This window comes from Frankliniella occidentalis, unplaced genomic scaffold (genome assembly GCF_000697945.3).
Source record: "Frankliniella occidentalis isolate FOCC.00 unplaced genomic scaffold, Focc_3.1 Scaffold172, whole genome shotgun sequence".
NCBI classification, from domain to species: Eukaryota; Metazoa; Arthropoda; class Insecta; order Thysanoptera; family Thripidae; genus Frankliniella; species Frankliniella occidentalis.
In genome coordinates, this window is record NW_026267298.1 from 427065 (window position 1) to 442589 (window position 15525).

General features: G+C 44.6%; 1 protein-coding gene across 15 annotated transcripts in view; it reads left to right on the top strand.

The window, feature by feature from the left end:
• Window positions 1–15525, top strand: part of LOC113212294 (uncharacterized) — a 44266-nt gene that overhangs the window by 13239 nt on the left and 15502 nt on the right. For 3 of the 15 annotated variants that reach the window (XR_008011635.1, XM_052271758.1, XM_052271764.1), the window contains exons 2-6: window positions 2115–2251; window positions 7049–7194; window positions 7289–7917; window positions 12145–12420; window positions 12863–13135. Coding sequence is in view for 14 of the 15 variants with exons in the window: in XM_052271758.1 (XP_052127718.1) it covers window positions 2163–2251; window positions 7049–7194; window positions 7289–7917; window positions 12145–12420; window positions 12863–13135 (1413 nt within the window). In the remaining variant the exon portion in view is untranslated. The remainder of the gene's footprint in view (window positions 1–2114; window positions 2252–7048; window positions 7195–7288; window positions 7918–12144; window positions 12421–12862; window positions 13136–15525) is intronic. The other 12 variants (XM_052271771.1, XM_052271773.1, XM_052271765.1 and 9 more) reach the window with 12 other exon arrangements.

Below are 15525 nucleotides of genomic sequence, written 5' to 3' on the forward strand. Positions count from 1 at the left end.
TGTAGACCCCTCGGAATTTTACCATACGCATGTATCGAAAATTTCATCTGTTGCGCTTGTTAGTTCGCTTCAAGAGGTTTTCTTCGATTTTCTCTTGGTTTGCCTGGGTATCCTCTTGGTCTTCCTTGATACAAGGTAGATGTACGCCAGACCACGTCTCGCGTAACAGGCTTCGCGATATCTCACGAAACACTGTTGCGCTGCGACGCGCCTGGCCTACATCTATATTGGCCTGCGGCGCTGACACCCTAGTCGGGTAGTGCAAAGATTGTACACAAAGATACGGGCCTCTGGCCCGTCAACGGCGCGTCGCTTCCACTAATCATGCAGGGTTGTACATTTTTTTGCTTACTTTCGTCAAAAATACCCTCCAGCGCCTCAACGGTTTGAGCTAGAGCAAAACAGACAAAATTTTCGTCCAAAGGGCTACACTTTATTGAGTTACCCCCTAGGATACCATAACAATTTTTGTTCGAAAAACGTCATTTGTAGGACCCGTTGTTTTTGATTTTTTTTAAATCCAATTTTTGAGCTAGAATGCTCATCTTCGAACTTGACCTGTCTGAAGATGGTACAAAACGACCCTGAAAATCCCAGGTCGCTCGCTCAATTCGTTTTCGAGTTTTCGTGCGGACAGATAAACAGATACACAGACAGACAGACAGAAACAGTTTTTTCCGACCAGACGGAGTAATAGGCTTCGCTAATCGCTCAGCCAATTATATAACTAGCTATATGTACGCCAGACCACGTCTTGCGTAACAGGCTTAGCGATATCTCACGAAACACTGTTACGCTGCGACGCGCCTGGCGCATAGCTAGGCCTGCGGCGCTGACACCCGAGACGAGTGAATAGGAGTGTATACACAATTTTTTGATAAAAAGCCTTTTCTACGGTTTAATAGACTATTTGGTCATTTTCACCACATTTTTGTTCAGAGATGCCCCCTTGCACCCAAACGGTACGAGATAGAGCAAAACGGACGAAATTTTCGTTCAGGGGAGGGTTCTACTTTCACGAGTTACCCCTTCGGAGCCCATAAAAAAATATTTGAAAAAAATAAATATTTTGCAACCTTTGGTTTTTAATTTTTATTAAAGTCAATTTTTGAGCTAGAATGCTCATCTTCGAACTCGATCTGTCTTTTTGTGATACAAAACGACCCTGAAATTCCCAGATCGCTATCTCAATTTATTCTGTAGTTACCGTGCGGACAGACAGACACACAAACAGACAAACAAACAGAATGAAACTTTTCCGGTCAGTGGAGTAATGGGCTTCGCTAATCGCTCAGCCAAAAAAAGTGTACCCAGTGTACGTCTCTGTCTAGCCCCTGAAACGGTCACTTCGCTTATTTACTTACGGTGAAGATCGGATCAACGAAAACAGAAAAAGACAAGATGTCGTTTCAATCACGACACGAGTGGTATTGCCAACATTGAAATAATTTATTCCAGTTCACATTAATCGAGAGACACACTCAGCCTTATTTTAATGCACAGCATTCTACTAGTTAAGTGAAATCAAAGCTAGTCGACAAATACATGGCCGACGAATTCAAAATCTTTTGCTGTGTTATCTTTTCTAATCCTTCTTAGGGTTTGGCATCATTATTTGCGTTAGAAAAAGTTGAAAAAGTGGAAATGTCGCTTCACCATGACCTTCTTTGATTTTTGACCTTCTTTAACTGGACCCCAAATAGACCTTCGAGGTTAAGACCAAGCTCGTCTAGTCACAAAATGGAGTTTATTGTTTTGGGTTTTAACCAGGGACCTGCGTAGGGTGGGCACTATCCGGGTAACTCGCCGTGCGCGCATGAAAAAGGTGACCAGTGCCTAATGAAGTTTCACAATATACATGCTGTACGCAGGTCCCTGGTTTTAACCCACACAACAAAATCGAACTGGAGTTATTAGCGATTCAATTTGTCACCCTGCTGGCGTAATACATACTGTACAATAGGTGTCAGTAGCCCATGAAGATTTTTTAACGGGTATACTGTCGAAAATACTAGAAACAGCAGTAACCCTATAAGAGTTTGGCTACAGTTTGCATGTAGATCCTTCCAACCTTTATTTGAAAATTATTTTAAGCTACTATATATTGTGTTTAGCTTGTGTGAAGACACACCTGATCTTCGCCCTGGAGATCTGCAGCTGCAATGGGCATTCAAGGACTTGAGAGGTACCTGCTGACGCACCATGACGCCTGTCCTACCGTGAGCATCGCAGACCTCGTGAAGGAGTACAAGTAAGTCATACGTCAGTCAGAACACTTTTTTCTTGCGACTCGAGTTAACCGTTCAACACCCCCTATAGTACTTTCGAGCGGGCAGATTGGCCGATCAATAGCTAAACCTCTTTACTATGCGTGTCGAGGAGGTGTATACGACACAAGCAGGCCCGCCCTTCCTCCACCGTTCAACACCCCCTATAGTACTTTCGAGCGGGCAGATTGGCCGATCAATAGCTAAACCTCTTTACTATGCGTGTCGAGGAGGTGTGTACGACAGTTCAACCAGCAGGCCCGCCCTTCCTCCAAACGGAGTTGCCAGCTCCGCTTCTCTCCGCCGGCAAGTCCGTTCGGTTCGGCAGGGGCCAGGCCTGCTTGGCCTGCCGGCGGCGATATCTATCTCGCGATTTGCTGAAGAACATATTCTAATGATGTAACGGGCCCGCTAAAACCCGTCGTCCTTAAAATTTGCCCCGTAGACACGAGAAAGTGATGGAACGGGGAAGCACCGCGACTACAACCCACCCTTCTGCTTAGAAAACGCTTTTTTTTTTTGGGGGGGGGGCGTGGAGTTTCTTAATTATTTTCCGGTTTGTAGCACGCCCTTCTGCTTTAGAAAAGCTATCTAGCGGGCTTATGGAAACGACCTCGTGTCTGTCTTTTTGTGTGTCTGTCTGTCTGTTCCACTAGAAGGAGATGTGAAGAGAAATCAAATTTTCAGGGTATGTTAAGGTTCACACCTAGAAAACAAAACGCCTACGGCAAAAATCCTGGCAACCACCTCTCAGGGGCTAAAAGGGGGTATCAAAGAAAATGAAGCAGGTCAAAAAGTCGGAGAAAAATATTTTTATTTATGATCTCCTAAGGGCTTGTCAAAGTAGAGCCCTTGGGCGAAAATTTCAGCATTAAAGCGGGCTTATGCAACCGCTCTCGTGGCCGTCCGTCCGTCCGTCCGTCAGTCCGTCCGTCCGTCCGTCGTCCGTGTCGTGTAAGAGGAAGGAGATGAGCTAGAGGTCTACAAATTTCAGGGTATCTTACGGGTCACTCCTGGACAACGAAACGCCTGGTGCAAATCCTGTCAACCACCCCTAAGGGGGTGAAAGGGAGTAACAAAGAAATAGGGTTTGGCCCGTAAAGTAGGGAAAGAATATTTTTTTTATTGTATTTTAAGGGGCAACTCGTCAAAAAAGAACCCTTTGGGCGAAAATTTCGTCCGTTTGACTCTATCTTGCACCGTTTGGGCGCTAGAGTGCTTTTTTCGACGAAATACGGCGAAAATGACCACGTTGCACATAAAGCGTCCAATCGTAAAATGTCAGAGAAAGTACTCCTCCTAAACAGCACATTCTGAATCAGGAACTACCCTTGGATTCGCCGTATCTTTCACAGTTTCGGCCCTAGAGGTGGATATATATTGAAAACAATGGCAAAAAGTCAAGTTTTAAGACTGTTTAACAAACAATATACAATCTAGAAACTGCGTCGGTTAATTTTTTTGTTAGCAAAGCAGAAGGGTGGGGTGTAGTCACGGTGTTGCCCCGTTACAGTCTTTTGTCATGTCCAAGGAGCAAATTTCTAGTGCCGCAGGCCCCCCGCCGGATGCCTTAAGGGGGGATCCTAGTGTAGCGTCTCAAAAACAGGGGTAATTTTAGGAATTACTTTTAAAAAAACTAATTGCGGCGACACGCCCTGGTGGAAGATGGCGTGTCACAGGTGTGGCGCTATGCTGGCCGTACACTTTCCCACGGACTGGTGCGTCTAAAACAGTCGTACGAAACGGTGTTTTGTTCAGGAGGAACCTGGCTATGGTCGGTACTAGGATCTTTACGATGAAATTATTTTTAGTATTTTTTTGAGTAAGTCAAACTTTTAGTACTGAAGTTGAGGTAAAAATTTTCAATGTTTTAATTTATTTTTAATATGAAGGGCACCTCCGATCCCAGATCTTCTAGTACCGACCATAGCCAGGTTCCCCCCGAACAAAACGCCGTTTCGTACGACTGTTTTAGACGCACCAGTCCGTGGGAAAGTGTACGGCCAGCATGAAACTACATGCTCCCTTGTAGCAGGCCGTGTCGCCACACCTTTGAAGATACTGAGACGCTTGTTTTTGCATTTTTTGCATTAAAGTGCCATCTATTAAACCGTGTTCTCAAATTTTCGATACGAGCTACAGTATTTAAAATACAAAATTCGCAAAATAAGCATTGTTTTTGAGCCGCTACACTAGGATCCCCCCTTAAATATGCAAAGTGACACCGAATTTGGATTTGTGATAAACTAACCCTCATTTCTGCCATAACTCGTTTTTAGCCCGCCCTTCTGCTTTGAAAAAGCTATCCAGCGGGCTTATGCAAACGACCTCGTGTCTGTCTGTCTGTGTGTCTGTCTGTCTGTTCCACAAGAAGGAGATGTGCTAGCCCGCGTGGAAACGTATGGTATCAGTTAGTCAACAGTTTGTCATCTCGTCGATGACAAACGGATGACAAACTGATGACGATCCGATGATGAAATTTGATGACGTACTGATAACAAACTGATCACAAATTGATGTCAAACGCAAATCGGCGTTCCGTCATCAATATGTCATCAGTATTGCATCTGTTTATCAACCGTTGGTCGTCAACGGATTACAAACGGAGGACAAATCGCTGACACACTGGCTCCAGCCTCACCGTACGAAACACCGCAATTCCCTTTCAAGCCTAAACTAAGCGCCGCAGAGCGAAACGGGTTAGTGAGATGCGTCAGGATAACATACTCTGTTGAATTTGGAAACAAAAAAAAATCCGAAAAGTAACTTTTGAACGGCTATAGCTAGAGGAAATTTAACACCACCATCGTGCTCAGAGCAAAAAGTTGACGCGGGGGACACATGCAGCAACCTTCGACGCCCTTATGAACAGTCCACAGCACACCTTCTACATTGTATAGGCTCTTATAGACTAGGACATTTCGTGTCCAGCATTTTCGGTCGCAGCATTCTCCAGCGTCGAAAGCGGCCAGTATGTGAACGGGTTGTCATCCGTTTGTAATCCGTTTGTAATCCGTCGAAGACAAACGGTTGATAAACTGCTGACATACTGATGACATATTGATGACGGAACGCCGATTTGCGTTTGACATCAGTTTGTCATGAGCTTGTCATCAGTATGTCATCAAATTTCATCATCGGATTGTCATCAGTTTGTCTTCCGTTTGTCATTGGCGAGATGACAAACTGCTGACAAACTGATACCATACGTTTCCACGCGAGAGAGACTTCAAATTTTGAGGGGATCTCAAGGTTCACTCCCACAAAACAAAACGCCTACGGCAAATCCTGTCAGCCACCCCTAATGGGCTAAAGGGGGTATCGAAGAAAACAGGAAAGGCAAAAAAAAGTTGGAAAAAATATTTTTTTTATGATCTCCTGAGGGGTTACTTGTGAAAGTAGAGTCCTACGGGCAAAAATTTCGCCCGTTTTGCGCTATCTCTAACCGTTTACGCGCTAGAGGGTCTTTTTAGACGAAAATAAGCTAAAAATTGCCTTAGTGAACAATAAGATGTAGAAAAAGGCCTAAAAACCGCAAAATAGAAACAAAACTCTCCCCCCACCCCCAAAAAAGTTTTCTTAGAAGCAGGGTGGGTTGTGGTCGCGGTGCTTCACCGTTACATCCATTTCTCGAGGCTTTGGGGCAAACTCAAAGATGACGGGTTTAAGCGGGCCGTAGGCCCGCTACATCACTCGATCATGTTCTTCAGCAAATCGCGTGACAGAAATGGTCGGGCCGCAGGCCCGACCATCGCCGCCGGCAGGCCAAGCAGGCCCGGCCCTTGCCGATAACGGAGTTGCCGGCGGAGCGGAGCGGAGCTGGCAACTTCGTTTGGCGGAAGGGCGGGCCTGCTTGTTTGAGATTCCTTCATAACTTTTTATCGCATAAAAAAACATGCAATAAAAAGTATATGGGAAAGTTATCACAAAAATAATGTGATAACTTACTATCGCAAGTTTTTGTGATAAACGGAAATACTAGCTCCCGTTTTACACTAAACTTTGCGATAAAATAGTATCATATTATTTTTGTGATAACTTGCCCTTATTCTTTTCATTTCATGTTCTTTTGTGATAAAAAGTTATCATGTCTATAAAAGCGATAAATCAGAGGAATCACAAAATTGAGTCATCGCAAACTTTTGTGATTAAAGTATTATAGACGACCATAGATCCAGATTCAGTGGATTTACCGGTCACATTATTCATTTGCTTATGCACTTCCTTAAATCGCGAGACAGAAATGGTCCGGCCGTAGGCCCGACCATCGCCGCCGGCAGGCTAAGCAGGCCTAGCCCGGCCAAGCCCGGCCTAGCCCCTGCCGCACGGAGTTGCCGGCGGAGCGTAGCGGAGCTGGCAATTCCGTTTGGCGGAAGGGCGGGCCTGCTTGTTAGGCCTTCTTCTACAATTAATTGTTTACTACAGCAATTTTGAGCTTATTTTCGTCAAAAATGACCCTAGTGCCAAACGGACCAAATTTTCGTCCGAACGGCTCAGGGCTCTACCTTGACGAGGTACTACTACGTGATCATAATGTAATTTTTTTTTTCTGACTTTTGACCTTATTTTCTTTGATACACCCTTTATTGTCGCGCCGTGGTCCGTTCCGGGACCGGATCGAGCTTGGGCCCGGACTCGGACCGGGACTATAGCTACGCCGATTTGGCCGGCCAACCATAAAACCCGGTCAAGAGCGGTCCCGGGCCCGGGCCCGGAAAGTGGGACCGGATCGTGAACGTTTCTCATCTCTGGGCCGCCGTTTCCTTCATTCACTTGAACAGGGAGAAGACGGGGCGGTCGGAGGCTGTGGCCGTAGTGGACGGCGGTATGCTGACGTATCACGTGATGGGACGACTTGACTTGCTCCTGGGTGGGCAGTTTAAGGAATTCGCCGAGGGAATTGTTGCCTTCGCGCGCCGTCTTCAAGGTCAGTCGAGATAACTTTGGAATGGGAACCCGTGCGCTGCCTTTTTATAAGGGTAGTTTTGAATCTGTGCATTGGCATTGGTCTGTTAATGCAGGTGTCGGTGCTGCTCCGGTCTTCTTCTTCAAGGGCGTGCCTAGCAAGGGCCGCCTGAGCACGTGGAGTGAGAGGAAGCGGAAGGAGCACGCCCGGGCGGTGGCGGTGTACGCGCGCCTGCAGGATACGGCCCAGCGGGCAGGAGATAGCCAAGTGGTGACGGAACCCCAGCCTGAGGTGAGCGAAGTGGTGACGGAACCCCAGCCTGAGGTGAACGTTGTGGTGACGGAACCCCAGCCCGAGGTCAACGAAGTGGTGACGGAACCCCAGCCCGAGGTCAACGAAGTGGTGACGGAACCCCAGCCTGAAGTGAGTCAAGTGGTGACGGAACCCCAGCCTGAGGTTAACGAAGTGGTGACGGAACCTCAGCTTGAGCTTAACGAAGTTGTGACGGAACCCCAGCCTGAGGTGAACGATGCGGTGACAGAACCCCAGCCTGAGGCGAACGAAGCGGTGACAAAACCCCAGCCTGAGGTTAACGAAGCGGTGACAATCCAGCGGCAGAAGAAATCGGATCAAACAACCAACTGCTGCAAGAACCAGCGAGAGAACGTGAACCAGGAGGGCCGGCCGGAGAAGTCCTTAGGGGACGTGAGGCCCAGCGCCGAGGCCGAAGGTGAACATGACCAGGTGAGCCTTGCACCGTGACCTATTTAAGGAGTAGTTTTCCTGTCACACTGTGAAAAATATCGTCGTTAATCTACATAAATTTTCGAAACTCGAATTATAATTGAAGTTGTAAATTTACGAGAGGAAATTTTTTTACTTGCCGATAGATTTTAAATCGATACGTACCTACTCCATGTATTTTTACGATTTAAAACTGTGACTTTACAACTTGCGTCAAGGGAAATTTTCCTGTAAACCTACCCACTATTTTTCACAGTGTCACATGTGAGAGTTACGCTGTACACTAAAAAAGAAGTTGCACCCATGTCGACCCATGTACTACACAAAGTGTAAAGTTAATACAACTGAGGTGTACATGATCGCACGGTACACTCAGCTCATTACCGACTTTGCCAAGTGTGGAACGAACTTCTTTGTACAGCAGTAATTCAGGGGCGTACCAAGTGGGGTGCAGGTGGTGCGGTGCGGGCCGCAACCCCTATTTGGCGGCGGTTGCGCAGAAACCATAAAATACCCCCGCACACGCCGTAAGGCGAGTCCACGATTTCGGCGTGGCGTCCCAATTCGAGCAGTACTAACCGCCGTTATGTCTTGTAGAGGAAATTTCACTAATTGTTTGTCGCTTTGGGCTTGGGCAGATACAATCTGGCATTGTAACAGATGACGCAACTTTGTTATGACCACCAAAAAAATTGAAACCCCCATCGCCGGGCACTTCCTACGCCCCTGCAGTACACTCTCATTTCCCTATGGATGTGCTATCCGTATGTTATGGAGAATTTTGTGCTAACATATTATGGATCACAAATTATCCATAATATGGATAAAATTGTTCGTATTACAGACAATTTGATCCATATTACAGACATGCCCTCCTCTGTAAGGTATAGACCTTTCGTCCATACCCTACGGATGAAGGCATGTCTGTCTGTAAAATGGATCAAATTGTCTGTAATACGGACAATTTTATCCATATTATGGATAATTTGTGATCCATAATATGTTAGCACAAAATTCACCGTAAGCGTGTCCATAAGGAAATGAGAGTGTAATGAACAAAATTTGTGAATATCGTTGATAAATTTCTTAGTCTTCAAACACTTTTAGTCTTCGTTGATATAACATGACTAACTTGCGACATGACATTACTCGTATTACTTACAAAATTTGTTCGTGTTACTGCTGTACAACGAAGATTGTCGACACACTTAATCTGACAGGACTTTGATTGTCCGTAAAAAGCTGCGGTTTTGTGCACATCTCAACCGGATACAGATAGCAAGTCAGGAATTTACATCTTAATGATAAACAAGCAGGCCCGCCCTTCCGCCTAACGGAATTGCTAGCTCCGCTTCGCTCCGCAGGCAACTCCGTTCGGCAGGGCCCGCCGGGCCTGCTTGGCCTGCCGGCGGCGATGGTGATAATGATGAACATAATCAAATGTTGTAACTCGCCTTCGGCCCGCAAAAACCCGTCGTCCTTAAAATTTGCCCCATAGACACGATGCAACGGTGAAGCACCGCGACTACAACCTACCCTTCTGCTTAGAAAACGTTTTTTGGGGTGGGGTGGGGCAGTTTTTTTCTTCTTTTGCGGTTTTTAGGCCTTCTTCTACAACTAATTGTTCTTTACAGCAATTTTACAGCAATTTTTGACGAGTTACCCCCTGAGGATCAGAAAAAGTCTCTAACACATCTCTTGCTAGTGGAACAGACAGACAGGCACAGACAGACACGAGGTCGTTTGCATAAGCCCGCTAGACAGCTTTTCTAAAGCAGAAGAGCGGGCTAGAAAAGACTTTGTCCAGCTATTTCGTCACTTGTTGAATTCAAATCTTGTTGAGATATGAACAACCATGCATCTCTCTATGGACATTAAATGTTACTTTTAGGTTTAGTGTGGACCTATTCAAATTTTCACAGGGTTGCCATGCGTCAGGAAATTGCCAGGGTTCTGAAAATTCAGGAACATCAGAGAAATTGCCAGGAAATTAGGCTAAACGTGGTGCAATAACCACGTTGGGTCCAGCTAGCTTGCAGGAATCACTGTACACTTCTCGAACGATTCAAAATTTCAATTATTTTTAATTTTTAAAAACGTTTACAACCATTGAAAGTTTAAATTAAATTAAATCATTGATATCCTAATCACTAAAGTAAGGAAAAAACTTCCACCCTGGGGACTAAACTTTTAGTGCCTGGTGCCAACAAATTTTTTCGCAGTGTGGGCCCTCATCGTTTTAAATCATTTTCAATAAATTCCAATCATTTTGAATCTATTTCAATAATTACTTCAGTCATTTTAAATCAATTTCAATCATTCAACAGTCTTCACTTAGACCTGCGCTCTTTTATTTCATAGTAAATATTTACATTTTTACGCAGCAGGATTACTGACTAGTTAGTTACTTATCGTTTATGTTTTTTTGTCAGTACTCTACTCACTGCACTCTCAGCCCGTTACTGACATTTTGCAAATACACAATGAACTTGCTTATACAGCAGTAGTAATACTCACAAAATTGCACGTAATACTCACAAATTTAGTAAGTAATACTAATTATTTTGTGAGCAAGTACTTAGGATGTGTAGTGTGAGCTGAGAGTGTGCACTGTTAAATTCCCACAAAGCATTCGCTTTGCAGAGCTGCGAAGTATTTTGCTCCTTTGTAACTACGAATCATTTACTTTGCAATTACAAAGTGGTGCTCTTGTAATTGCGAAGCTATGAAAACGCTGCAAAGCATTGCTTTGCAATTGCAAAGCGCAGGGTTGTTGGAAGTCATGGAAAACCTGGAAGTCATGGAAAAGTCAGGGAAAAAAAATCGAGTCATGGAAGTCATGGAAAAGTCAGGGAAATCAATCGTCGAGTCATGAAAATTATGAAAAATTAGAAAATTGCAAAATTTGATAGCGTGCTAAGCTCCCGCGGTCCTTTACAATGGGTCAATTTATTTTTTTAAATCCTTTTTGTTTTTTCGCTCGCTTCTTTCGTATAACCATAGGTGCACACACTTTCATCGAGAATATCAAAACAAATGTACAGCGCTCAAACTCTGCACTCACATTTGCTGGCTAAAATTTTTGAATCCTTTTCATATGTGTAGAAGTTTGGTCGCCACATTGGAGGTGGCACCGTTCCCTAAGCGACTGGGTGATCTAGGGCGCATTTTAAATCGCTCAGCTGGGTTAACATTTGAAAAATTTTCGTGCTCGCTTCGCTCGCACTTAGCCCCTTTATATTTCTAGTCGGTAGCGTCAACCGAAAGTGGCCAGCAAACCCCTCATGCGATTCAAAGGTACTGTGTTTCCCGCTAGTTGCCAACATAGGCAAGGGGCCTTGTGTAAAGGCAAAATTCGAGCTACAACGTCATCTTTAGGGCCGGGAAAAACCGGAAAGTGCCCACCCTCTAAATGAACAGGGCCGTAACAAGAGTTGAACTTATAACTTAAAAAATATTTTTTTGGATGAAAGTCATGGAAAACCTCCAGTTTGGTCAGGGAAAAGTCATGGAAAAGTCAGGGAATTTGAAAATCCCAACTCTGTAACAACCCTGAAAGCGTTACTTCGTAAATTCAAAGCATCACTCTGTAATTGCGAAGGAAATGCTTCGTAGTTACAAAGGGGCAAAATACTTTGCAAGAATTTAACAGTGTGAGAAAAGGAAACTACTGTCAGTAGCCTAATTTAAAATGGATTATTTCACTGTCATTTCCTTACACAAACGTAACACGCATTATTTCGCACCATAGATACTCTCACGTTCCGATGCTAATCGGAGCCTCATGAAAAAAAAAATTAAGCCGGTGGTAACGAAAGTAAATCTTAAGTTAAAAGTTTTGTTTTGAGCCTTCTATTTTTGTATTTTGCTTTGTGGAAGATGTACACTGTTAAATTCCTACAAAGCATTTGCTTTGCAGAGCTACGAAGTATTTTGCTCCTTCGTACACTGCAAATGCAAGACATTCACACACTTGCATTTCCAGTGTAACTACGAGGCATTTACTTTGCAATTACAAAGTAAAGCTTTGGAATTGCAAAGCCATAAAAACGCTGCGAAGCATCGCTTTGCAATTGCAAAGTGTCACTTCGTTATTGCAAAGCATCACTTTGTAATTGCGAAATAAATACTTCTTAAAGGAGCTAAATACTTTGCAGGAATTAAACAGTATATCGTCTGCTTCCTAGTTATCGATACTCCTTCTTAGCCTCGTGCTTCTTCTTATAGGGCGCAGTTCTGGAGGTTGCCGTTTCTGGCCTCCGCCTTGACTCTGCTGACTGCGAGCCGTTGCTGGGGTCGGCACCCTCTCATCAGGTCCAACCTGGGAGCGGTGGTGGCCGCGGCCGTGGTTGCTTTGCGCCCCGAGGGCGGGGTGCTGTCCGTGGCCGGCGCGTTCTGACGGTTCGTGACCAGCCCGCTCACCAAACGGCTGGGCATGGCAACCTGCTTCCCCCCGGCACCCACGACTGCGCCTTACTGGCGCTCAAAATGGCAGGATTTGAGGTGAGGTATGCTTAGGAATTCCAGTCTGAATTTTTTCTGGAAAAAAACCGGACTAAACATGCAAATACTCGCAGAACAATGGTTAAAAATTAAACGTCTAATGAAAGAAATTAAGAGATTTTGTAAAGAAAATCTCACACTCTAATATTCGTACGGACAAGCTTACGGAGAACTTCGTCAAATTGTCTACAGTACAGACAATTCAATTCGTAGGGATGACTTGTGATCTGTATTCTGTATTACGTTTGCACAAAATTCTCCGCAAGCGAGTCCGTAAAGAAAATGAGAGTGAGAGTACTTTGCTGTGCAAACAGATATTTTGGCGTTAAAAGACGCCAACCAGTTAACAGTGGACGGTGAAAAAAAATATTTTTGTCCATTACCTTACGGATGAAGGCATGTTCGCTCCGTGAGCGAGTCCGTAAATCTGGTCTACTCTCAGGTACGCCTCACTGTGGACGAGTTCGACGTGGAGGTGGCCCGGTTTGCACGGCGCGAGTCGTGCTTCTGCATCCTGTCGCGCGACACGGACTACGTGGCCATGGAGGGCGCGCTGCACTACTTGTCTCTGGGCCACTTGGACGAGCAGGCCATGACGACGGTGCTCTTCGACCGGGATGCGATCGCCCGCGCACTGGGGCTGAGGCACCGCCAACAGCTGCCGCTGCTGCTCGCACTCCTGCCCAACGGCTGCGTGCCCGCCCCCTACCTTATTGTGAGTCTACTCCTGTTGTTGCAGTGTAAAATGCTTTCAAATCATATCATTTGCAACGGCAAGAATTTGCGATAGATTTGTGTTGCAAATAATTGCGTGATGCATTGAATGTCTTTGCAGCCTGTCAAAATCCTAGCCAGCAATGTGTGTGCATTGCAAAGGAATGCTTGCGAAGAACTAGTTCGTATTGCAATGCTACAGAATTTCTTGGAAGCCGAAAAGAAAATTGTTTGCAATTCGAACCTATTCTTTTCAAGTCCTATCCGAGGGGGTTTTCACTTCTGAAATACCGTGTACACCAAATGAGGTATTTCACAGGTATTTCGCATGAAATACACCAAAATATGCCGAAATATGCTCCAAAACGGTGAACTTTTCCTGAGAAATACCGGCGAAATACCGGCAAAATACACGTATTACGAAATACCGTGTACAACGAAATGTCGAGTGAAAACCCCCTCGGTCCTATCTGCAGAATGGACTTTATGTCAGGGACCACTCTATTCGTCGCGGTCGCCTTGCTTGCTAAAAATTTTTAGCATTCAATTCAAGCCATTACTCTAATGACAACTATAGACCTTTTATTGACTTAATATTTGACCTCTTTCACTCATTACCTTTTGGTGCTATCCGAATGTTTCAGTGAATTTTGAGTAAACGTCTTACGGATCACAAATCATCGATAATATGGATAAAATGTCCGTATTATAGACAATTTGATCCATATGGCAGACATGACCTTATCCGTAAGGTATGGACGACCTTACGGAGGGAAGCATGTCTGTCATATGACTCAAATTGTCTGTAATAAGGACTATTTTTTCCGTATTATGGATGGTTTGTGATCCATAGTACGTTTCACAAAATTCTCTGTAAGCGAGTCCGTAAGGAAATTTGAGTGTTTGCTGGGCAACAGTATGCTTCCCTTACAATAAAGTCAGCCGCTTCTCCTGCTTTGCACTTGCATGTTTACTCTGCTCTGCCGCCACCTTAGGGGTCACCAACTAATCGTAGCAGTGTACGGAGTATTATGGCACTTTGAGGCATTTTCCCCATTCTGTGGTACTTTGAAATACTGCGGAGTGATATGAAAGTATTGTGAAGTGTCTGGGTATTTTGTCCAAAATTAAGGGGTATTCTGAAGTACTATGAAGGGATTAAGGGTCCCGTGTACGGAGTTTATGCGAGTTGGCTACCCTTCTGCCACCCTCGCTCCCCTGGGGGCCGCGGGGATAGCCTAACAACCCTTTTGCCTACACTGTTAATCCGGGTTGTCCAGCAGGTAGGCGAGGTGTCCAGGAGATACACTGTTAGAAAATTCAGGTTGAAATTTCAGTTTTTGGTACTGTAATTCCTATCACTTTTTGGTTTTGAAATCACATTACATGAAATGGTAATGAAATTTCAGGACAACAAGTTTTGAAATTTAAGATTTGCGTAATGAAAAATCAAAAGCTAGTAATGAAATATAAGTACGATATTGTTTGCATAATTCAGGACCTGCACTGAAATTTCATAATATGTGTAATGAAATACCCAGTGAAATTTAACCTCGCATATTTTGACTTTTGTTCGAGTCCTTGCGATCGTGATTTCGGGAGCACTTGAACCGATGCCACTCATCTGCAAGATTTTAAAAATTGAATGTGCCTCTCACCCGTGCAGATGCAGTGCAGGTGGCACACAAATACGGGGAGCTGGGCGCCGGAGGGTGGATGTGCTCGCGTTATGAGTGCTCAGCGAGGAGCCAATTTAAAACTCATGCAAAATATGGAATATTGACAAAAAATGAAAAACAAATGTGCAGGTACATCGGAGAGACGCTGCTCTATCAGACCATCAATAGTTCGGATAGGAAATTTAAGAAATTTAATAGATATTTGACACGTAAAAGAAAAGTATCAGTTTAACAAACGATGCGCCATCTGGTGGCAAATAGTGGAAGTGCGCTTGACCGCGACAGTATCGGTGCAGGGTAATCGTTCACTGAGAAAAATGTTTGGTCACCACGGCCGAAAAAATTTGGTTGCTGTCACTAAAATGGTGTTCTATCTGCCCCCTTAGTCATAACCATAGAACGTTCTATCGTGCTGACTGAGCGTTTAGACGCTCCAACCAAACACTCCAGCCAGCACGATAGAACGTTCTATGGTTATGACTAAGGGGGCAGATAGAACACCATTTTAGTGACAGCAACCAAAGTATTTTTCTCCGTGTTGTTGCGAAAATAACTATGGTTATATAGCTTTTCCGCTTGCGATAATATTAATGTTCTTGATTTTCTATGATACCAGAGGCCACAGGGATGTACATAACTTAATTAATGCTATTCGAATTTTATCATCCTGCTCTGAATCTTCAGTACCAAACTGAAGTTTCATTACGCAGCT